This window comes from Mycetomoellerius zeteki, unplaced genomic scaffold (genome assembly GCF_001594055.1).
Source record: "Mycetomoellerius zeteki isolate Tzet28-1 unplaced genomic scaffold, Tzet1.0 scaffold218, whole genome shotgun sequence".
Classification (NCBI taxonomy): domain Eukaryota; kingdom Metazoa; phylum Arthropoda; class Insecta; order Hymenoptera; family Formicidae; genus Mycetomoellerius; species Mycetomoellerius zeteki.
Window position 1 is genome coordinate 127,716 of NW_017257150.1, and position 23,991 is coordinate 151,706.

The 23,991-nt window shown below is 37.8% G+C and overlaps 1 protein-coding gene across 3 annotated transcripts in view; it reads left to right on the forward strand.

The window, feature by feature from the left end:
- The window catches only part of Pgant9 (polypeptide N-acetylgalactosaminyltransferase 9), a 106,655-nt gene extending 85,079 nt beyond the window's left edge, over positions 1-21,576 (forward strand). Inside the window, exons 6-13 of one of the 3 annotated variants that reach the window (XM_018448040.1) lie at positions 4,299-4,612; positions 5,033-5,231; positions 5,588-5,757; positions 7,036-7,164; positions 14,314-14,424; positions 15,972-16,076; positions 19,113-19,241; positions 19,407-21,576. In XM_018448040.1, coding sequence (XP_018303542.1) covers positions 4,299-4,612; positions 5,033-5,231; positions 5,588-5,757; positions 7,036-7,164; positions 14,314-14,424; positions 15,972-16,076; positions 19,113-19,241; positions 19,407-19,547 — 1,298 coding nt within the window. In that variant the 3' untranslated portion in view covers positions 19,548-21,576. The remainder of the gene's footprint in view (positions 1-4,298; positions 4,613-5,032; positions 5,232-5,587; positions 5,758-7,035; positions 7,165-14,313; positions 14,425-15,971; positions 16,077-19,112; positions 19,242-19,406) is intronic. The other 2 variants (XM_018448041.1, XM_018448042.1) reach the window with 2 other exon arrangements.
- The last annotated feature ends 2,415 nt before the right edge of the window (positions 21,577-23,991 follow it).

Here is a 23,991-nt window from a genome sequence, read left to right on the forward strand (position 1 = left end):
GCAAAAATAAAGTACATGTATACTTATAATTATATAACAATTTTCTAATTTGATTCTAACATCGAGAACACTTAAAGAAATCTAACATTTCCATATTTCTAATATCTCAGAAACTATAAATTAATTAAACTATAAATTATCAGTCGGAACAGCAAATCGCTACGTGTGACAATTCAGATTAAAATGTATATTTCGTTTCTACGTTTTCTACATTTTATTTTATTTTTGAATTTCAGATTTAAAAAAATTTTTTATTTGCTCTAAACTTGTTAGAAAAAGGAATTTTAAAGAAAAAAAAACTAAAGCTGTTTTTATAATTTTTTTATATAATAAATGCTGTTTTGCGAAATGAAGAAATAAAAAATGTACTTATATATGTACACTTCGGTGAAGAAATATTTGTCATTGTTTAAGTTTTGATGTCTTTATTAATTTGAAAAACTATGTTTGTGATTATTCATATTCATCTGTCGGAATACATGTTTCTCGCCTAAAGGCACATACGTGAAGTTGATAGAAATATATGAAACATGCAATTTCGTAAATGCGGGCGAAACAAATATGTACGTTCGTACGCATTGTTTGGATGCAAAAGGCAATTATAGCTTCAACGTAGTTGCACGTTTTCGAATAAACTGACGTTTATACAACAGCCACTAAATCGAAATCTAAATTACAAAACTAGTAAAACTGGAATCACTGTTAACAAAAAAAAGATCTATAGTTATATAAACTATTTACGAGCGTCAGTTATATTTAAAAAATATGCACCATGCGTCGATACATATAAAATATCAATTTTAGAATAGAGGTTTGCATCAACATTCCTGAACTAAAAATATTATATTACTTTTTGTTTTAATCGTATCGAAGAAAGGACAATCGGTTAATCGCATGGAATCCTACCGAATAATACAGACGGATGAACATAAAAATTCTGAGAGAAAGGATGTCTGAGATTAAGCTGGGGGTTCGGGAAAACAGTGTATATAGCTAGGATAGTTGCTGCAATCTTTATTAAAAGCTCAAGATAAGCTCTCGTCCCGACCGGAAGTTAAACCTATAAACATAATCACTTGCTTCAGCAATCTTTTGGCCAATATTCTATATACTATTAACAGACAACTGATTTTATCACAGAAGGAGATTATAACACTGTATCTCGTACGTGCTTTTCCTTTTTCGCAAAGATAGATTAAAAAATGCGAACGCGATAAATGAATTTATGCATGCTTTTATTTAAAATTACAACATATATATAATAATTCGAGAGTTTCTTTATATATAATTATTTTCTTATTATTAGTCACCGAATATTTTATTTCAATTATATGGATATTACACTGAAAAAAAATATAGTCAATTTTAACAAATATTTAGTTCAATACTGCCAACTAAATATTTATTAAATATAAAGATATATTTATTTGATACAAGAAACATTAATTTGATTTAACAATCATTCTTTTTACTGAACAAATATTTATTTATTGTAAGTAAATGTTTAGTTGGCAGTATTGAACTAAATATTTATTAAAATTGATTATATTTTTTTTCAGTGTATATATTATACAATACGATAATTTTTTATTATATTAAAAAATTATCTCTTTATACGCCAAAACGCGCGGTGGATTAAAATGAATTCAATGATTAATAAAGTCCACAAGAAAGTTGTAATGAATGTTACAGCATAGACTTTAGCCTTTCTCGGCAAAACTCACGCACGATAATTAGCTTTTATAAAGGGGATTGGCGACGGGGATTACAGAGTTAATTATGAGCGCTCTCGACGGCGACAGACTACGCTCTTTGAGCGGTTCCATTATCTACGCCTCATATAGTGCACTCAGCAAAGTCATAATGAAATCTGCAATAATGGCCAGGGCCGGTTTATGCGTGCCTCTGTGTGTTCGAGGAATTCATTAGAAATTAATTCGGTTTGGAATGCGCGCAGATTCCGCGCGCGCGAGCCGGTTGCGCGTGCATTAAATGTCTGACCTCTAATCTCTTACGGTCCATCTCCCATCTCTTCTCGTTCGAGTGCAGCTAACGAGTACGTAGCGCGCTTCGTTCAACACACTTTAGTATACTTCAAAAGGAACATTTTCTCGATTCGAGACTAACTACCAGCGAGATCCGTACAACGATCTCTATATATTTTCCTATATCTCGGCACGAAAAAATTCTTTTTGTGAATCGATACGCAATACGGAATAGCTGAATGGCAATCGAGCATGACGATTTTGTATTAAAGCTTATCAGACGCGCAGCTCAACAAAAAGGGAATAAAATCAAGTGTCTCGTCTGGTAATCATTACGCTTGCACGAAACACGCTGATCCATGGAATCCCATTATACTATTCATAGTTAACCGAGCTTACAGGGCAGGGGCTTAGGATTAGTGGTACAGTCCCTCATAAAGCCATCCTAACGGAGAATAAATCACGAATATCTGCTAATTGCTGCCTAGCGATCCGTAACTATAGGCAGATACGTGTTATAAATTTACATCTCGCTTATGTTTGTCAGAAATAATACAAAATAATACTGACAATGAGATCTTGAAACATCCACACAAGTGACATCGAAGATTTTCAATGATAATATCGGAATTATTTTTTTAAGATCAAGATTGTGTATATATTCAAATGAAAAACAGATAAAAGAATTGAAAACAACAATAAATCGATCTCCGGCCGACGTAATATTTTTCACAATAAAATTATTTACAGATTTTAATATGTCATTCAGCATTATTGATATCGTTCTAAGATGCTTATGGGCATCGAATTGCTAGTCAATTTAATTTGTGATATTACTACAGTAATTTTATGGAGCTTCCGTTTCAAAATTGAAAAATCATTTTGGCGTGCAATTTAAAGGACTACATACATACGTAGTATATATAAATTCACATAAAATTATATAAGAAAACACTTAAGATTCAACTAGATTATTAAAAAAGGCATTTGGATCTCCTATTGGTTGTATATTCACATGTATATGATCCTATGAGATTCTTAATTCAAAAATAATAAAATGCTGCAGCGATAAAAGAGTTCATGTATTTTAGGCGATTTGGGAAGCACGCAGGGATTATCTTTTTTCTTACTCAATTTTACTTACTGTACTGAAGATATAGATTATCCAAAAATTAATAGCCTACGAAATATTTAACATTTTATACTTTTTTTTATATCAAAACAAAGAGAAATTCGCAGATATGATTCAACAAAATGATAAAATCAACCGTTGCTTTCTCTTGTTCAAGATGTGAAAAAAAATATTTTCCGAATACTTGAACAATTTTAACCATGATTTTGTAATTCAGTAAGTAAAATTGAATAAGAAAAAAGATGAACCCAACGATCCGTGCGTACTTCCCAAATCGCCTAAAATACATGAACTCCACCTTTTAATCGGATAATAATAACAATACTAATATTTATTACAACTTTATAAAGCTATTATTTTCTAGCCAAACAAACCTTCAAAAGTTTGTGAACTACGTCCCTTTTTTTTATTTAATCATTAAGATATCTTAATGGCGAATTAAAGGCTAGTTTAGCGTATATAATCTTAATTAGAACTATAAGCAGCTATCGTGGCTACTTTTTTACCAGATGATAAAATGTTAATAACACGTATATATGTAAATGTCATTAAAATGACGTTATACCAGGATTATCGTTATTTCTATCTAACATACGATTAAATTTATTGTGATTAGGGAATAAATCTACAATGAGAAAGGTGATTGTTGTTACCGCAACAGCTTGCGAATGACATCGTAAATAAACCGTAATCTGACATTAAGGACGTAATCGATTTTAGAGAAATCTAGAGAAACGGGTACATTCACGTGACTTTATTGTTGCATTTATCGTTCGCCGAAGCATAGATCCTACGGGCAACTTATATTTCAAATCGGCGGAGGTCTAGCAAACAACGGTTGAGACAAAACCTACAGGTCCGCGAGATTAATATTCGAGCAAATCCTGATATTAAAGACGACAAGTTCCGTCAATAACGCTGCGTCACGTATTATGAGATTATGCCATGAATTATGTGACTGTTTAATATTAAATGCCAACATTTCCTATAAAAAGGATGTAGGATATTTTAATGTTAAGATAGAACGATGCGACAAATACTCCATTTAGTATAACGCAACGGAAGATATAATATAGGACAACTAAATGTATATAGAAATATTTAAGTTAATTACCCGTCGCAATATTTTGTTATTTCGATGCTTCGTCGCATGAAATAACGAAAAATCAATCCTTTCGCAGCTCATCTCAAGCGCCAATTGGAGGACTATATGATGAATTATCCAAAAGTGAGAATTATCAGGGCAAATAAACGTGAGGGCCTTATCAGGGCGCGCTTGTTAGGCGCTGCGGCGGCCAAAGCTCCGGTCCTCACGTATCTGGATAGCCATTGTGAATGTACGGAGGGCTGGCTGGAACCTCTTCTGGATCGGATCGCGCGCGATCCGACGACGGTAGTTTGTCCGGTGATCGATGTTATAGACGACACTACCCTGGAATACCACTGGCGCGACTCGAGTGGTGTAAATGTCGGTGGATTCGATTGGAATCTCCAGGTAAACGAAATCTTCACGTCGTTCTCTTGCGAACATTGGGAAACGGTAGAAAATACCTACGTCTGTCTTGGCGGAATGCAATTGATTTTCACACGCGACAGCGTGACACCAAACTAATTATTTACTCGGAAAGAAATTGATATACCGCGTAATTTAAAAGATACTTTGTGAGACTGCATTTAATTATATAGAAAGTGTTTTACATATATATTTTTTTAAGTTCTTTGTTTCTAAATTAACAAGATGCGATTAAAAAAAAAATAAAACTAGAAAATGTAATCGTGAGGCATTAATTTTAAAAATGACTTTTAAGTCTCATTTTATAAAGCTGTAATACTATCAACTTGTAATATTTTATGATTAAAAAGTCATGACCATTTACGGGCGGATTCTTGACATATATCAACATTTGTTAACAAGTTCAATTGGCACGCGGTACCAGAGAGGGAGAGGAAGAGGCACAAAAACCCGGCCGAACCCGTTTGGTCACCAACGATGGCTGGCGGCCTCTTTTCAATAGACCGAGCCTTCTTCGAACGGATCGGCACGTACGATAGCGGCTTCGACATATGGGGCGGCGAGAATCTTGAATTATCATTTAAAACCTGGATGTGCGGAGGTAAGTATGATAAGCAACAAAAAAAGGTTTTGTTTTTCTAATTTAGGAAACTGAAGTTCTTGAGTCACCGCAGACTCTTATAACATGGAGGAATTCATTATCTTTTTTTTTATTTCGTTCTTGTCGCTAAATGCGAATTGTTTTCTCTTTATGTATTATATTTTCGTTGTTCTTTATTTCGAAAAAGATATTGCACACATCTATATTTTTATTCAAATGTTCCTTTTTTTTATTTTCATGCTTTACTTATTGCACTTTGCATTTACACGATTCTCGAAATTAGCCAATTAGGCAACATGTAAACGTATAATTCAGCCGAATGAAAATGTTAATCTAATAACTCAACGCGTTCTCAGGCACCCTGGAAATCGTGCCGTGCTCGCACGTGGGTCACATCTTCAGGAAACGTTCGCCTTACAAGTGGCGCAACGGCGTGAACGTGCTCAAGAGGAACAGCATAAGACTGAGCGAAGTGTGGCTGGACGAATACGCCAAGTACTATTATCAGAGGATAGGTCACGACAAGGTGAGTACTTGCATCGTCGCATGCATAACTTTCCTTTCATATACGATCTCTTGTGCAAATGCAACGGGGGAGCAATCCAAGTAGCGCGTTATCATAGTATGATCGATGTACGATGCGGAAAATAAAATAAGACAAGAATTTTATATGATTGAATGAAAATGAACACCGACGATACGTTTAACAATATTCGCATAAACGAAGCAGATAGAGCAACATTCTATAATATAAAGGACACAGAACACAGGAATAATTTTTAAAAATCTATATTCGAAGGTATATCGAGTTTTAGCACACACTCATTTCTGTCAGGAAATAGATAATTAGTGATAAATTATCTTTTATATCGTGAGCTAAAGATCCCGTTTTTTACCACTGTATCGGTAAACCATCGAGTATGTTTCTTTAATCCAAGTTTCCCGTAAACATTGGCTGAACGCGTTGGTTGGAATGGGATGAAGGATAACGATAAAGGTGGGCGATGATGGAGAGGATCGTAGACCAAGACTTGTCGTAAAAAGGGCCATAAACGCGCCAAGTGCCCTTAAGGCTCGCGCGCATGTCCTCGCTCTCCTCCGTCGAAGGACGTTTCTTTCGTCCCTTTCTATAACGATCTGTCATTTATCCTTGATGCTTGTCCGCCCCTGCTCTCCTGCCGAGATCCAATCGGCGAGATAAATCGAAGCGTAGAGAATAAATCGCTTCCGTAAGCACGTCGCTCTATGTAATGATCGAATCTATCGAGAATGTCGTCCTCATGGATGGCTTCATAATGTAATGAGATAAATCGCTCTTTGTTTATCTCTATTTTTAGACGTAAGTTAACGTTCGCAGTAGTAATATCGATGGTTGTGTTAGACAGCATTGGAAACATAAAATGGTCCAGTGTTGAATAAAAAATAAAGCAGCGTTTTATTATTGAAAAATAATTATTATAAAATATGAAAAAGAACGAAACTTTGTATCATCAATTTTTTTGTTCTCTTCATAAATTTTTTGTTTCTGTGATTTAATTTGACTTATAGCAAAAAATTTTTTAACAAATATTTTCTATTCTAAGGGATATGAAAGTCCTATGAATTATAAATTTACTTTATTCACGATTTATTTTTAATTGATAATTATTCTTTAACTATTTTAATTTTTGTTTTATAAATTTTTTAATCATTATTTTTATATTTTGTAATCTCTCTCTTTATGTTTATTTTTATATCTACACGATTTTCATATTTTTTACCCTTTATTGTAAGCATAATTCGACTACACATTGAACTTTTGTAGGGGAATTATGGCGACATATCAGAGCGAAAAGCTCTTAGGAAGAAACTGGGGTGCAAGTCGTTCAAGTGGTACCTGGACAACGTTTACCCGGAACTCTTCATTCCGGGCGAGGCAGTCGCCTCCGGAGAGGTAAGACTACTCCACATTCTCCTCTTGAATGCTTTTTTTTTTAGCGGCTGCTGACATTACGCGGCCCGAGAAATACCACCAACCGGAATGAAGGAAGAGAAAGCGGAAACGATGAAGGAACGACCAGTTCCTTCTTTAACGACGTTGTCGTGGCTTTGATCCATCAAGGTGTCGGGTTACAACATTCGAAGGCTCTTTGTGAAAGGAAATGTAGTCAGTTAGATAGATAGAGTCATATATATCAAAAAAGTCTAATTATTCTTCTTTTATATTGTTTTCTGTATAAGCTACGAATATCTTTTCGATCGTGATATTTGTTGCTATAGTAACATTTTTGACACGTGATAAAAAGTGAAAAATTTTTACCTCATTACATCTTTTTAATTAGCTTTTTACTAAAAAAAAAAAAAAATATTTAAATATGACGCAATTTCGGCAAATTAAGCTTAAATGTTGTAAAGCGGTAAAATTTTGTTCTTCAATTAATTAATACGTTTCCTCGAGTTTGAATATTAGCAGCAAGAGGCGTTGATCGGTGTCGACGAGCTCATGACACTGGAAACATGCCGCTTTGATTGCGAAACAATGTGAATCGTGGTCGGGGCAATTGCGATCGGATTGCGGATGGAAGCTTGTCCGATATCTAATCGGAAATCGATTCCCACAGATCGATATTATAGATTCTTAGGCTACGCAGTATAGTTGGTTTTGCCAATGCAACTTGATTACAAAGCAAACGCTCTTAGAAGAAGTTGTCTTTCGGTTCTCTGTAAAAGCAATCCGGAAATTTTTCTTCGAACATGTTCATCGCACCTGATCCTCATTTCATTGTTGATGTTAAACGTAATGTTTCTTTTAGAAAAACAGGATTCAAAGTCAAATATAATCACATTAAAAATAGAATAAGTGGAAAATGATCAAATATCTAAGTTTAATCAGATCTTTTTTATTGATAAAAGTAATTATATCTCCATATCATGAAATATGATTAAATTATTTTATTAATGAGAAACTTCTCTCTCTCTCTCTCTCTCTCTCTCTCTCTCTCTCTCTCTCTCTCCCCTTAATCGCTAATTTTATTTTCCAAATACAAAGAAAGATATTAATACTGTGATTCTAATCGATCTCAATGCTTTTGATGAATGAAGGCAAGAATAATAGATAAGATATCTAGTCGCAAAACTTTATTAATCAATTAGGAACCGAATTTTTTCTATGCTGCACCGTTACACTACGATAGATTTCACGGTGATGCTAGCTCCTTCATATTCCAGGACTCATTGACATACTAGGAAAGAAGAGCGAGAAAAGAAGGAGGAACAAAAATGCAGTAGCAAAAACGCAGTTGTATCCCGACGCGTACGAAATTTGAAACGGAGCTGCCTTTTTTTTCTCATAACCCTCGTTTTGCTGCGAAAAAAACGTGCGCATAAATATCGGGCAGAGGCGACGAGCGACAGACTCGTCAAAGCTACACGCGCGGTACACGCGAGCCATCCGTGCGAACCCGTCACGACTGATAGTGCATTAATATCGCTCGGACGCGCGATTCATGGCAAACGATCAATCACGCGAAGATTTATTTCCGTTGTGTTGTTCCTTCCTTTTCTTCCTCGCTTCCTCATTCTCCTCTTCCTCCTCTTTTGCTGTATTCCGTCTTGGTATATCAGTAATTACGGAATGATTGTCGGATCTCGTCGCGATTGCTCGTAACGATATTGTCACTGTTGGATTACTCACAGGGACACGAGTAATCCAAATTGTCAAAGATGCAAATCGTCATAAGACATATAAGAGAACGAGAAGAATAGGACGTAAATTCTTGATTGTTTTATTAAGTTCCATGCCAGTGAAAAACTTATAAATTTGTTTGTCGAAATGGGTCTCCTCTCGTTACAGATGTAGAAATTTATTCGTGATATCGCACCATTTCCATCCACGTGTGATTTATTCACGGCTGTTTCCAGTTCCAGTAACCGCTTCTGCGCGTTTAATCAATCTTTTATCGGCGTCTCGTCACCGCCAATATTGTTGACGTGTTTTATTAATCAATTCGTTTCGATATGTACGCGATTCGGGGCACAGACTGTTAGTTATTTCACAATTTATTTTCACCGCGTTAGCTATCCGCGTCACTCCGTTCCGCTGCATTCGTAATTGCAAAATGATTGCAACCGTTATCGAGGAATAAATCCGCCTTCCCAACTTGGGTAGCTTGCATTTCCACGCGGATCGTTACACGTTACTCTCTTCACATGCAGCAGCGTGCCGCTCCGTGACAAAGTCACGGTACGTAGGCACCTGTATTAACGACGTTGCACCGACGGATAAATTGCAGCGTCACGCGACACGAATATTTCATACTTCATCATTCTTCCTCTCTCACTTTCCTTCCAATTTCCTTTTGTTCCTTTAATTTTATCATAAGCCAACAGTGCATTAACCCAGCAACCGGTGCACCGGTGTTTAACACAATGTTCAACGCAGTCGCGAAGAAAGTAAAACGCTTGCAGCGTAAAGCCTTTTTTTCCTCGGAATTTTTGTTCTCGCAGAAAATCCAAACCTAGGAAGTAAAACGCGTCACTTCAAGAATTCAGCAAAAATATGAGATAGGTATATTTATTCACATTTATCTAAGACATTATATCGGTTACGATCCAATGGATGCGTTTTATTACTCATATTATTGTTATAAAGTCTAATTTTGTTAAATTGATTCATCACAAAATTCTGATCGTCTCTCTCATTTATCGTTACGACGTAACGATAATATACAACTTCAACGTTTTGCGTACAGATATTTCGTTGCGTTCCGCAACACGACATTCGGTTATGTTGTCGATTAATCGTCGTGTTATTGAATAATGCATTCTATCATCCATCCCCGCCTATTTTCAACCCTATATAGAGAATCGTAGCGTTCCCTTGCGGGGGTTAAACCTCGGCTTGCATTACAGGCGTCATAGTGTCACGCGACTCAAATATTTCGTGCTCTTGCCCATCCCCCTTACTCTCATTTATCTCTGTCTACCCTCCGCGTGCGCTCTTTCTCACCTCGGCCGTCTCTTTTTCACGCCCGGTCTCGGCACGTCTCGTTATCTTCACACTTCACTTGAATTTCTCGTATCAGGATCATCTTCGTCCTCCGCGCCTATCTCCGTGCACGCCGTATAAGATAACCGGGCATACTAAAGTTCGCTGTACCGGAAATTCCGAGTAAGTTTCGAGCGCGCGTCTCGTTGCTCCCTTATCAGAGAAATATTTTAGCTTTTAATAATACCGAAAGCTATTAGGGATGTGTGTCGTCCAGTGATAAATATTTCGTTTCATACACTTGATGGACAAAGATTTATACAATTCACAAAATGATTATTTATTGACAACTACGATTCGAAAGGCAGAAATTAGCTCATATCATACAAAAAATGGGAATGTATTGTATTTAATTCTAATTTCTATAATTTCTAATATTCTATATATATGTGTGTGTGTTGAAAAAAAAATATATAAATATACTTCATGTTATAAAAATAAAAAAAAAATATATATATATATAGATGGAATTTTATTTTGAATAAATATTCTTGGAAGAAATGGAGAACTGTGGCAGAAATGGAGGCATGTGTGCACTCGATAAAATTAAAATATTTTTAATTTTAAATTGAAAAGTAAGAATAGAAGTTAAAAATATTTTAATCTGATGCACACATACCAACTCTCCATTTCTTCCAAAAATATATATTTAGAAAATAGCGACACTTATAACTGACCTTTTTCGATACGATTAATCTTTATATTTATACTTAACATATCTATTTTTGCACAGAAAGACAATTTAAAAATTATGTGTTTAGCTGAATTTAAATTTTTCATTCCTCAACTTCTCTGCCATATTTGAAAAAATGGAGTGTGATCCAACATAAAGCTCTTGAATTTGTTAATGCAAATTATATAGGTAACACGTAAAATTAGGACTAGACTTTGCCTAAGTAATTTATTTTTCACGTTCGCTATTCAATTTTCATCACACTATCGAAAAATTAAGAAATCGACAGTTATGTATATGTTTCTGTATTTCATTGCATTTCATTTTACATAGGTATAGTATGTTTGTTGAGGATGAAATGGCATTGAGATATATGCTCGCATAGTGTTTCGTACGCACGTATTCATGCGCACAAATTGTGGCACTCCGTCGCGTTGTTTGCTAGACAAAAGCCGCTGGTCATGGCACCACGGTTCTCGCGAATCACAATTTCACGGCGCTGCCGACATGACACACGGTATGTACACGCGTTCCGCCGTGTGAAGGCAATATTCCGATCGAACATGATAATAAAAAGCAACGGAATTCGAAATAGTTCGGCAGTTCGAATACTATCGACCAATCCCCTTGTCCCTCGTCGCTTTTTACTTCCCTTGTCCCCTTCCTGCCTGCTTGCCTTGTCGTTTGTTGCGATCCACTCACGTTTTCCCCTGGATAAGGCAAGGAATGCATTTCGCTCTTTTTCTTTTCTTCTTTTTTTTTCGCCCCTTCTTTTCTTTCTCTGTCCAAGCGCACTGACACTGGCATTCACTAGCAGGCAGAATAGGCAAACTAAAAGGAAGCATCATGGAAAAAGGAGGAATGTATAAAGGATGGGCGCGCATTTTCGCGAAGTAGCATTTACGTGGTCGCGCACTTTGGAATGCGATCCATGCCACACACGAAATAACAATTTAAGTTGCACGGCATGCCGGTAGAACTCGTTTTTGCCGATCCGGGATTATCCGCACGCAATCATTTCTAAGTTGCTATTTGTTGTCGAGAATATCGACACGCGTTTGTTAAGAAAATAGGAAATACGTATTCATGCGTAAGCTTATTTTCTCGTGACATATAATCTTGGATAGTAGAGACTCTATCTTTATTTTAATACACATAAACTCAAAGAGATTTTACAATAGCTTATCAAATTTTACCTTATTTATTTAGTTATTACTAATCTAACATGAATTTTTATGAATTAGAAGTTTTAATAATTTCTTTTAATATTAAAATGTCTGCAGAAAATTTTATCATAATTTTTACGTAACGCTGACAAATAATCAATACTCGTCTACATAGAACCAGTATTTCTATATAATGCATAATATACTTCTAATTAAATATAAATTCGACTTATTTAAAAAAATTCCAGATTCTCTTTAAAACAACAATTTCGAAATCCGAAACTTTATTTTCGCATTGCCGTTTTCGATTGCATTTCGAAATGCAATCGGCAATTTCACAATAACAGAATTTATGTGCGACGAGGATTTCGGACTTCATTGTCGCATTGCACACAAAATAACAATTCCGTTCGAGGCGAAACTTATATTCCTACTGTCTTCTATCCGAGTTTCTCACCTTCGCCACCCTTTACACACATACGCGCGCGCGCTCTCTCTCTCTCTCTCTCTCTCTTTCTCTCTCCCCCCTTCCCTTTCCTCTCTTTACTTTTTATTTGCTTTTGCAGAAACGGCTAAATCACGCTCGACCTTCCTATCGTATGGGAGGAAGAGGGATGACTGGATTTATAGTTCACACGGCTCTACGACGGTCCAGAAATCGTACACGACGTGAATAATTTCGAATGTGCACGTGTTTCTACGTACGTGCGCACAGGGGAGGGCGTATATTTCTCCGGGGGTATACCACGATTTTTGAGTCGTTCTACGCGAACTGCATGGATTTCCTATGCAAAACCGCATGAAATGATAAAAACGCAAAACGGAACGCGGTTTTGTTTAACCCTTACAATCTTGCATCGATCCCGCATCCTACAATATGATTTTTAATAAAGCCTTTATAATATCTTTGAATGCAGCGCTTGTTATACATATAATCTTTCTAGAAATATTCTTGAAAAATCACTGTTAACATTAGTCAATTTTTTCTCATGTACGAATGAATACAGAGATTTACCGAGGGAAAACTGAAGGAGACACGTTCTTCTTTGGATTATAAAATAATGAGGTATGAAATTCAAAAAATGTCCGAAATACGTGACTTTCCGCGGTATTATATTATTTCGAGCTCTCCAACTCTCTGCAGAGTTAGGATCGTAAAGTTGTCTAAATACCAGATCACATTTCTCATTGAGTTCACTAAGAGCCTTCGAGCTACCTTTAATAATGCCAACGGAGCAGGAGCTTTGAAAATTTTATCGACCTCCAGGATATCTGGTTATAAATCACGAGTTTTTATTCCAGTCGGCCGACGACGAGGACGCCAACGACGAGGACGACTCCTACGAGAGTGAAGGCGTGGGTTAGACACAGGGGTGGGGCGGGATAGAGGAGGGGAAGGGAATAAAGATGTTCACGTTGAAACTGCAACGACCACAGAATTCTTGCATGCAGTGAAATCAGGACTGCTGACCGAGCGCCGTAACTGAATGCACCTGCTGTTACACGCAGGCGTATGTGCACACATACACACATTTCCACATACACACTCGCACATGCACACACGCAACACACGTACATCGTATGGTTTGGTCATGAACACACGCGTCGGACCGAGCGAAATACGAGCAGACCTCATTTTCAATTTGTTTCCGTCTATTTGAAAAATGGAGAACGCAATCCGCGGTCTGCGCGGTCCCCGCTTTGCCAGGCATGCATACCGCAGAATCTGTGCATGAAAAAAAAAAGAATCATTGCGCAACGAAAAGCGTGACTTTTTTGCCTTTTCATACCCTGTTTTAGAATTCTCGCGAGAGATTGAGTCAACGAATCTTGTTACCAGAAATACAGAAACATGGATTTTTATTAATCTAATTATGATATTATTTTACATGTATAAAAGCGTCGCGTGATGTATTTTTATACTCTGATCTTAATAAGGCAAAGCGTCAACGATTTTGCATTGATATTTCGAACCGAATACTCATTCGCATTTAATTAATTTAATCGAGAATAATTTTCCATTTTAATTCCAAAGTTTCATGATGAAATGTCAAGTCGAGGAAATAACAAAAATGTTAAACAGAAATGTCCAAATGGCACATCGTTGATGTTACTTTCTCAGTAATCTGTTTATTAATATGTACATATATTCTTGGGTATTACTAACGGTGCGACGGATACACGCTAATGTCCGAAAAAATTACTAACAACAAACAGGTCCGAAACCTCGGCGAAGGCGGTAACACCTGTCTGGACTCGCCCGCTCGCAAGGCCGATTTGCACAAACCGTGCGGACTATATCCCTGTCATCGACAGGGTGGAAATCAGGTACAATAGACATCCACCTTAAAAATTTTCTTGACCACAAAACACATTGTCCCATGAAATGTTCGTGTCCATGCTTGATGTGTGCAACTGTTGTCCTCAAAGTTTAAAACGGAAACACGATTTTTGTTGAATTTGGTTTGTTTTTATATTCGGCTTCAAAGTTCTCCACGCTGTCACTTTGTGATCGCGTTTGAAAGTATTATACATAGGCATGTGCTCGACTATATTTCGAGACGTTGAACGTTTACTGTTTGTTACGGCAGTATATCCACTGCAGAATAACGTGTTTTATTACATCACAGTGTCAAAATTGATAATACGTATGTAATAGAAATTAAAGATTCTATGAGTAATCAAATTTCTGTTAATTTGATTTATAAATTGAGTTGTAGTATAAATCAATTTATAAATCAAAGAATTTAATATGTATGCGACCGGTGTGGTGAATTGTATATTGATGGCAATCAATTGTTCTGCTGCTCGACATACAAAATGACAATTGTAAAGTTGCCAAAATTAAATAGCTGTTATTTTATAATATTAACGAACGAACAGAATGAAACGAAATGAAATGAATCGAATATCACCCTGAGAAATTCGTTATTTTGATTAGGTAGCAAAAATCTGCATTTCTAGATTGTATAATATAAATAGTTATAAATCAACATTAAAAAAAACTTGGCTAGTTTTATGACTCACATTCAGTAATATATTTAGAATACCTTGCTATGAGTAGCATTTTCATAAAAGTTTATCTAAAATGCTTCGAAGGTAAAATTATAAATATGTATTAGAAAGTGCATTGATAGTTTTTAAAAGTGCCTGGATTATTTTTTTATACAAGTTCAGATAATTATTATTTTAAAAATATATATTATACACTTTTATGTTAACTAAACGAATTATTGGCTCTTTTATAATTTTTTATTTTTAATGTATTTTATCACATATATTCTTTTTACACTATTAATAAAAATGCTTCTTCCACAGTATAGTATTTAATTTTAATTCTGTTTTATCTCATTTTATTCGCTTTTACCTTTTTTATTGCAAAATAATAGCTATTTAGTTTCTACAAAATTTTTCGATTGTCTTGTATGAACTGATTGTTTCGGCTTTCAGCCACGGAACAACGATAGCGCCTGTTAGTCACTGCGAACCGCCGGTATTTAGTTTAATTATTATCGTATAATCCTGCGTGAATAAACAATGTACACGGATTGCTCGTTTCGAAATGTGCGTCTCGTAATTCCACTGCGAAGCTAATTGAAGCTACATACCAAATTACTAGAAAATCGAGTTTCCGTTTCATTGGCGATATATATCGATCCATTATCATTTCCCCAACAACGGCCGAGTGCCTAATGACGCACCCGCGCTTGTTCATTCAATGCCATGTGTGTCGCGCTTCCGGCTGCTTGGATATTCTCGAACGTGCGGCGCGAAAAAAGACAAAATCGTGCGCTGTCGCACAAAATGCTGGTGGATGAGCGAGTCTTTCACGTTCCCAGAGTAACCGTGTGAATTTCTCTTGAATTCTAACGCAGATACGACAAGTTACTAGCGGAATGTGTATAGATTCATCAGGGAAAATCGAAGACCTACATCAGCCAGTGGGCATGTATCCCTGTCACCGTCAAGGCGGCAATCAGGTACACATTCGCGAAGCCGTCAATTTCCAGCAATCTTAAACAATACTAAGCCGATATGAAAACGATATGAAGCTGATATGATTACTGATTGTAACTAACGGACATTCATGATATTACCCATCGAAGCTTTCCTAATCGGTCGATGGATGGGTGGCAGGCATATTTCTGATCTAATATCTGGTTTCGGGGTCATAAATCTACGCGACTTGTAAAAGCGATTTGCAACTGATCCTTAGGACGCATGTGCGCTCGCGTGCATGCTAACCTGGCACTAATCGTCCTACTCCTGCGTTTCGACGCGATTAGTGACGTCGCTAATCTGGTGCAGGTGCTCATCAATCCATGTCTCTACTACCTCTCGGTGAGATGACCCCAATTGCTGCCTTTTGGCACGATTTCTTACCATGTTATCATCATTTCTCACATTGATATAGTAGACTTTGATTTAATCATCGACTTGACTCCTCCCATAACCCACGAACAAGAGTGAGAATATCAAAGTGCAAATATCGCCTAAACATCGCATGCACTTGGACATTTTTACAATTCTATCCATTCTTTTCATCTTTTCACAATGTAAATTTCATCTTTTCGTGTGTTATATTTTATCGCTCAACTCTCTACTTTTAACTCTCAAAACGAAGGCTTAATTGATAATTGGTTTGACAAAAATAAACGTCGAATAAAGATGTAACTGTTTATCATGTTTTTGTGTCTCTTTTTCTTTTATCTACGTCGATGACAATGCAGGGCGAGCGGATAAACGCGCGAAAAACAACAGCAGCAATTTCATCAACGACCTACTCCGTTCATTTATTAGCGAGCTTACGCTTGCCACTCGACGGAATCGAGCGTACCTGCGTACCATGTAAATCCGTGGTTTATCTTGTTTCTTGCACTCGTTCGGTCGATTGCGCGGTCTGTTATTAGAGCTCGCCAGAGCTCACACACTGCACGAAACACGCGCCCGAAACCCGCGTGCGTAGGTATTTCCTGTCTTTCACGTACAAGCACGTAATACGTATACGTGTACGCGAATACCGAAACGCCGGCGTTTAACAACCGTGGCGACCGGTTACAACCAAAAACACAATCAGTCGACGGTGCTTGCTTAGTCCGGTAAAGCGCTGCTTTAATTTAGCTGTTTGCCCTCGCAATTAAGCCGCGGTTTCACGGCAATTACGCTTTCGGTCGTCGCCCGCGTGACACTGATAAAGTCGCGACCCTGTACGCTACGTGGGGAAAAGGGACGCAGCGCTGGGATGCACACCGGCGATTCGGGATCAGTCGTGAGCGCGGATGATGGAAGATGAATAATCGTATCATCGGATGGAAGGCGAGTGCATCGCGAGAGATAGCCGGGTTGCGGTCGCCCGCGCCGGATGGTCAGTTTACAGAGACACTACAATGCATATATCTGCTCCCTCCCTCCCTCTCTCTCTCTCTCTCTCTCTCTCTCTCTGCTGTATACATAGAATTATCATCATGCTCAGAGATCATGATATAACATCGCTGTCCCGCTGTAATCTTACTACTATCGAACACAATGCGCGCCGATAACGCCCTCGCGAAATCCCATCGCTGTTTGCCATTCTCGAATCTTGTTTTTTTTTCCACAACGTGCGAAAAGTAATGCGGTTACGTCATAGAGATAAGCATGCGAGATGGAACACAGCGATGTTCTGTGCGTTAGATAACATGTAACATACTTGCATTATATCTACTTCAGACAACGCAACATAATATAGCCTGATTTGAGTGAGAGTTTCAGGCAGAATGGAACGCGGGTCGTGCATGGCTAACGACGCTTGATGATACATGTGTGCGGTGAATGCTTGCTTCTCGTTATCCCCCGTACCCACTATCCCCTAATTATACTTGTAAAGCACTTCAAAACAACTATATTGTCGACCCGACGGTTCTGACAGCCGCATAATCCCAATTCACAGTCCGCGCTCGTTCATTAATTGTATTAAATTAGTAATAATTATAATCGCGCGAATATATGCAGATCCGCGACAAGTCTTTGCGCCGTCATTTTTTCATTTATCGCGTTATTATCCGCCCCGTGTTTTTTCTAAACGTTTTCCCTGAAATGAACTGGTCGTGACTTCAACGACGACAGCCGGGCCGGCATGAATTCGCGTTTCTGAATCTCGCTTCGGCACGTTGAGTTAGAATCGCACAAAGAATATTTCATGAGCGACACATGCGGCTCCAGGCTTGACACTCGCTGTCCATTCCAGGCAGTTGGAATTGCACAAACAGCGACGACCGGAGCCGGCGCGGCGCGGCGCGGCGCGGCGTCCGGTTAGATAAGCGCAATTTCGAGGGCCACCGGATTCCATTATCGGACGACCGGCGCTCATTACGAGAGCCGGATCGCTTTGACGCGCTTCCGCCGCGCCGCACGCGTTCACCTTCGTGCAAACCCGTACATTGCCCGCGGTAAATAACTGTTGGTCGCACACGTTCGTTAGCTCGCTCGCGCACGATCGTCCGGGACAAGTTATTTTACAAGCGGCGCGTGCAATCGATCGGTCGAACGGTCGGCAGCACCGCGAAAATCCGCGTCTACCACCCGCGGTCGTCGCGCGCTCATGATAATACACCGGTGCGGTGAATACGCCATGCTTATTTTCACATCCCGCGAGCACGCAATGCGACAGATTAAATGCGCGGAACGAACGATTTTACGTTTTTGCATTATCGCGGTTTACGTTTTGACCATATCTCCGATTTTGTGAATATTATCGTTTGATCGGAGACGAATAGTGATGAAACAGGCACGAGCGCTTTGTAAATCGTAGAGAGGAATTCATACATATTAACTATCGAAATTTTATCCGAATTCTTTTACATTTTTACAATAACAAAATATCCCGTGTGTTATTATGAATTTTATTACGAGCAATTCTTTATTCCCGATTGATCGTTCATGCAAAATTGTTTTTTTTTCCCCGGCTGTTAAAATCTCGCTGGTCGTAGACGAGTCTGCAATTCTTGGAAATATTAATCAAGATTGTCTGTACGCAGTACTGGATGCTCAGCAAGACGGGCGAAATCCGTCGAGACGAGTCGTGCTTGGACTACAGCGGCAGCGACGTTATTCTCTATCCTTGTCACGGCAGTAAAGGAAATCAACAATGGATCTACAATCCTCAGGTAATGAACCGTTTTCGAAACATTCTTTTGCTAATCTATGAGAGCAGATTTTAATATTAAATGAAACAATTTAGCTACAAAGTATTTTTATTTAGAAATTAATTTTCTTTGATTTAAATTGCTCTTCGAAGGGAAACTGGAATCATCCCGTACTTCTGTTTCCAGACTAATCATATCAGGCACGGTAGCAGCGACAAATGTCTGGCGATTACAGAGAGCAAGCAGCAACTGGTGATGGAAGAATGCTCGCCCAATGCCCTGAGACAGAGATGGTCCTTCGAGAATTACGATCCATCGAAGCTGTGATACCGCGCCTTTTCGCGTCGTCATTCCCACAATCGCAATCACGCTTCTGATCGCGCCGGATCTTGGCTACCAGGGAAACGATTTTCAATCGCCAAAACCCGCTTTGGTAGATAAATCTCGCGAATTCCGCAAGACATTGCGAAAATTCCTGCGGAACCGCTCGGAATCACTTGATGGACCAACTCAAACTCCACGCGTTTTCTCAAGGAACGATCATCGAGAATAAAAGGGTCCATCATTGACTTCTTATCGACAAGCTTGAAATGTGTGAAACAAAAGATCGATCGATGCAACGAAACGTTTGCGAGAACAGTATACTTTGAGAATTTTGTACTCGAGAAACTGCATTTAATTAGAATAAGTTCCGAGCACTGTATGGCGCTCGAATCGATTATGATTTGAGTTTCATATTGATAGCCCTAAGTACTAAGAGTATTACGAGAGATTGGCTCGAACGTGGTCGTGAACGAACGTGATTGTATCGACCATCGAAATAGCTCTCGATCATCACTTTCGTTCATTGATCATTCGCGCTTCCATGAGGATCAAAAGGGAAGCGGAATGCTTGATACTGTCATAGAAACGACACGTCGTGTCGATCTTAGCGAGCGAATCGTTGATTGTTCGTCTGAATAACGAGTAGCGAATTATTTCCCTTTCTGTCTCTATACTACAGCAATTTCAAGAACGAACTGCAAAATGTTTTCGACGAGTTTGAACGCGGCCGTTATCCTTTAGAAAAATCAAGTGCCAAATTTCAAATATTCCCATCTCAAGCTATAACCAAGGACGAACTCCTACAAAATAGTGAACCTACATCGCCGTTAATGAAAACACTTAGTGTTTGCGTGTACCGAATGATTTCAGAAGATTGTATTAGACGATATCTGCGCAGTCGTGCCCTTCTGCTAACTCTTGAAGTGCCATGTGCGAGTTTGAGGGAAAAACGCAAAGAGAATTATAGCACCCTTAATGCAAATCGCGTTTGAACAATTTGCATTATTCTCATGCAACGGCTCATGAGATAGCATGCTTATAAGTAAAGATGGTTTACCTTCAAGTTATTCTCAATTACGCTTCTCTCGGTGTTCGAGAGAAATATTTCGAGAAAGTGCAATAATATCATTCACTAACGTCATTCCTCATATTAAAATAATTGCCAGACGTCATATCGTTAATCGGCGATTCGATTATCCGCGATAGCATTCGTCGATCGTTTATAGTCTCTTTCTTGCTACCTCTTCGGAGGTGAATTTTACATTCCAGACTCGCCGAGACGATGACGGCGACATTTCGCGTGTGACAAAAAGAGAATATATGATATTTTCTTTTTAGTTTTTAATTTAGATATTCGCATAGGTTTAATTAGAAACGCGCAAAGGAGGAAAGCGGTAAAACATTCCGGAGACGAATTGTTTGATTCTGTTTGTACAATACATTCGTATAAGATACAATGTCTTGATGCCAGTTCAGAGAACGTAAGTATCGCCTAAGTAGGTCTAAGAGAGTGTCACTAAGTGTATGAACATGTATGAATTATTAATCGTAAGCGAATCGTCATCGCTTTCGACAGCCGCGAACGACTCGCGATCGTGAATCGGCGATTAGTTGGATGTGTAAATTCGCTAGCGAATACCTTATAAAAGTACACTTTTATAAGGAAACATCGTTTCTTATAATTTTAGCTACATATCATTATATGAGCGCGGTCAAGAATCGACGCGCATAATACAGTCTTCGTATAAAAGTAAGATTTAAATCTAAAATACATTAACAAGTCTTTACCTGTTAGTTACGTGTTTAAAAATTTATAACATGTTCGCCTGAGAATGGTCTAATTTACAACTAGTGGTCTAACAATTCATCCGTGAAGTTTTCGAGGTATTCAAATTTGAAAATAATTTTTGCGTGCCAACAAAATCACAAATACCGCTACATGTGCAGAAATGCATAACTATTAAATCGACGATTGGAACTAGGCATTGACCTGTATTATTATTAATTCTACGAATCATGTGACGCAATTTTATTCTTTTTTTTTCTTTTCTTCATTACATTTTGAGAACATAATTATAAAATTTTATATGTCGAAAAAAATGTAGCAAAAGAAATTCAAATATCATGTACATGGAACTTTTTCTTGACGAGAATTAAGAAAAAGCGCACATAGCTCTGTTAACATCAGCCGAATAAAAAGGTTCAGATATCGCAATGAAAATTGTGGAGTTGCGCGACTGCACTTTTCGCGCGAGCCGCGTCGCGCTAGATTTTGCGATTTCGCGTGTAATTAATCGTGGGCGTATGATTGCGTTATATACGTTTAACTGCGAAAAATAATTCGCAAACAAGGGGAGAAAGGAAGCAGCGAACGCTGGCCCATGTACGAATGCGTGCTTAGTTAGACACGACTAACTAGCGATTCTCATTTTAGGATTAATCGAGTTTCTCGTAGCCGCAATTTTGCCAATGCGCTATACGAGACATATTTGAATAGCTTAGGGAGTGTGATTGTGTAAGTCGCGGATAATCTCGCATGCGAGAATCCGCCTCGCGATTCATTCCTAAGGGTCCGACGCGAGCAGACGCGAACGCAAGAGTGCAGGGTCGAAGACGTTTATACAGATTATATATATATATATATATGACATTTTCTACTGTTGGTAAGGACGTTGCATATCGTAAGGGACGGAGACGATTGATAGTAATTATAAACGCGACTAACGCGCGACCGCCGAAAGAAAAAAGACCCATGTTTTCCACGCACGGGCCTGTCGCGCATTTAATTAATATATCAAACGTGCCTTATTTCGTGTACATATGAATATTATTATCATTATTATATCATTACTACAAACCTCTATCATAACGTGCAAGTATTTGTGTTGAATAAATCGATGTTGTTTTATGTTACTAATAGTTTTTAGAAAAACCCTTGCCTCGTGCTCTCTTCTATTCTTAACTATTAACATATCTTAACCTTTAAGTAGGTAAGTAAGATGTTCAGAACACTCTGTAAACAAATTTTACTTTTTTTAAAATTATATTTTTTAATAATATGTATAAATTTACATTATTTATATGCTTATGGGATAGAGGAATGTAAAAATAATGAGCTTTAAGACTTCTAGGCAATTCTTTATATTGTATTTTCCTTTTCCAGAACCAAGTTTTTAAGATGACTATGCGTAGAGTGCTGTAGTCACCTACTTAAAGGTTAAATTAAAGTTTGCACATTATAATATTTCTGTAATACTATATATATCTGTAGAATATGTGATCTGAAGGTAAATACGAAATGTCTTCGCACCAACGATGGACGTGAATACGCCAAGTGATATATTTTCGAAAGGAGTATAAATAGGACACTTTGTTACGGGCCTAGAACATCGTGTGAAAATGGAACATGGCACGCTTTCGCTTAGCCCTGACCCATTTCTGCCCACCCACGAGTTCCGCTGTTTCGAGGAGCAAGGTAAACGGCAGTCCCGCCAAGGATCAATAATGACGGAAAAATCTCGTGATGGAATCGCAGGACGAGGCAGCACCTAACGATCTTGGCAATTGAGGGTGGAGACGAAAGCGAATATACGCGTATAATCTTTACTTCAAAATACAACATGGGAATGGAAATGTTTTCCCGGATAATGAAGTTTCTAGCTCATTGCGACCAATCGCTCCTATCTATCGAACCGTTTAACAATTATCAAGGGTTGTTACGCGAGCGAAAATGAAATCGTTCGTTATTCTCGCGCATGCGTTCTTGTCGTCGCCGGAGAAGCACGTTGCTACGTGAGAGACTCCACTCGAGCAAAAGGGGATGAAAAGTCCTGCGAAGGGTCATTCGGCGCGATTTGAAGCTCGAATGTTTCGAATTATGTTTGTGCTTGGAAATAATTTAGCCTTTGTTCTTAAATGTTCTTTATAAACTTAAACATTTTTTTTTAATTAATTAATCATCACAAGCTATCTCTTTATTTACAAAATTCCAGAATACTTTTACTCCTTAGTTGACATATAAAAAAATATAATAGAAAATAGAAAGTGAATCAGATAAATTAAAATGTATAACTGTATCATTACTTATGATTTTAAAAATAATTAGTATTGTATAAAGTCTACTTGTATAATATGTATAATCTTATTTTATTTTATTTTATGCCATATACAATATATTTCTAAATCAGATTAAATCTAGCTGTATATTTATATCAGATCTAATCCAGAGAGTTTTTCTCGTGTCTTCCGGTCGGGTTGCAACTTGTTGCGATATTGATTAGAAGAGAAAGATAGCGGAATGCCACGAAGTGAGAAAAGAAGCTTTTTTTAACAACGTCAATGATTCCAATACATATTGCTGTTCCAATACAGATTGAGCTTAATCCGAATTCATCGCGTGCAGTAGTGTTTGTATTATCTTCATTTTTTGTTTGCTCATTAGTAGGTT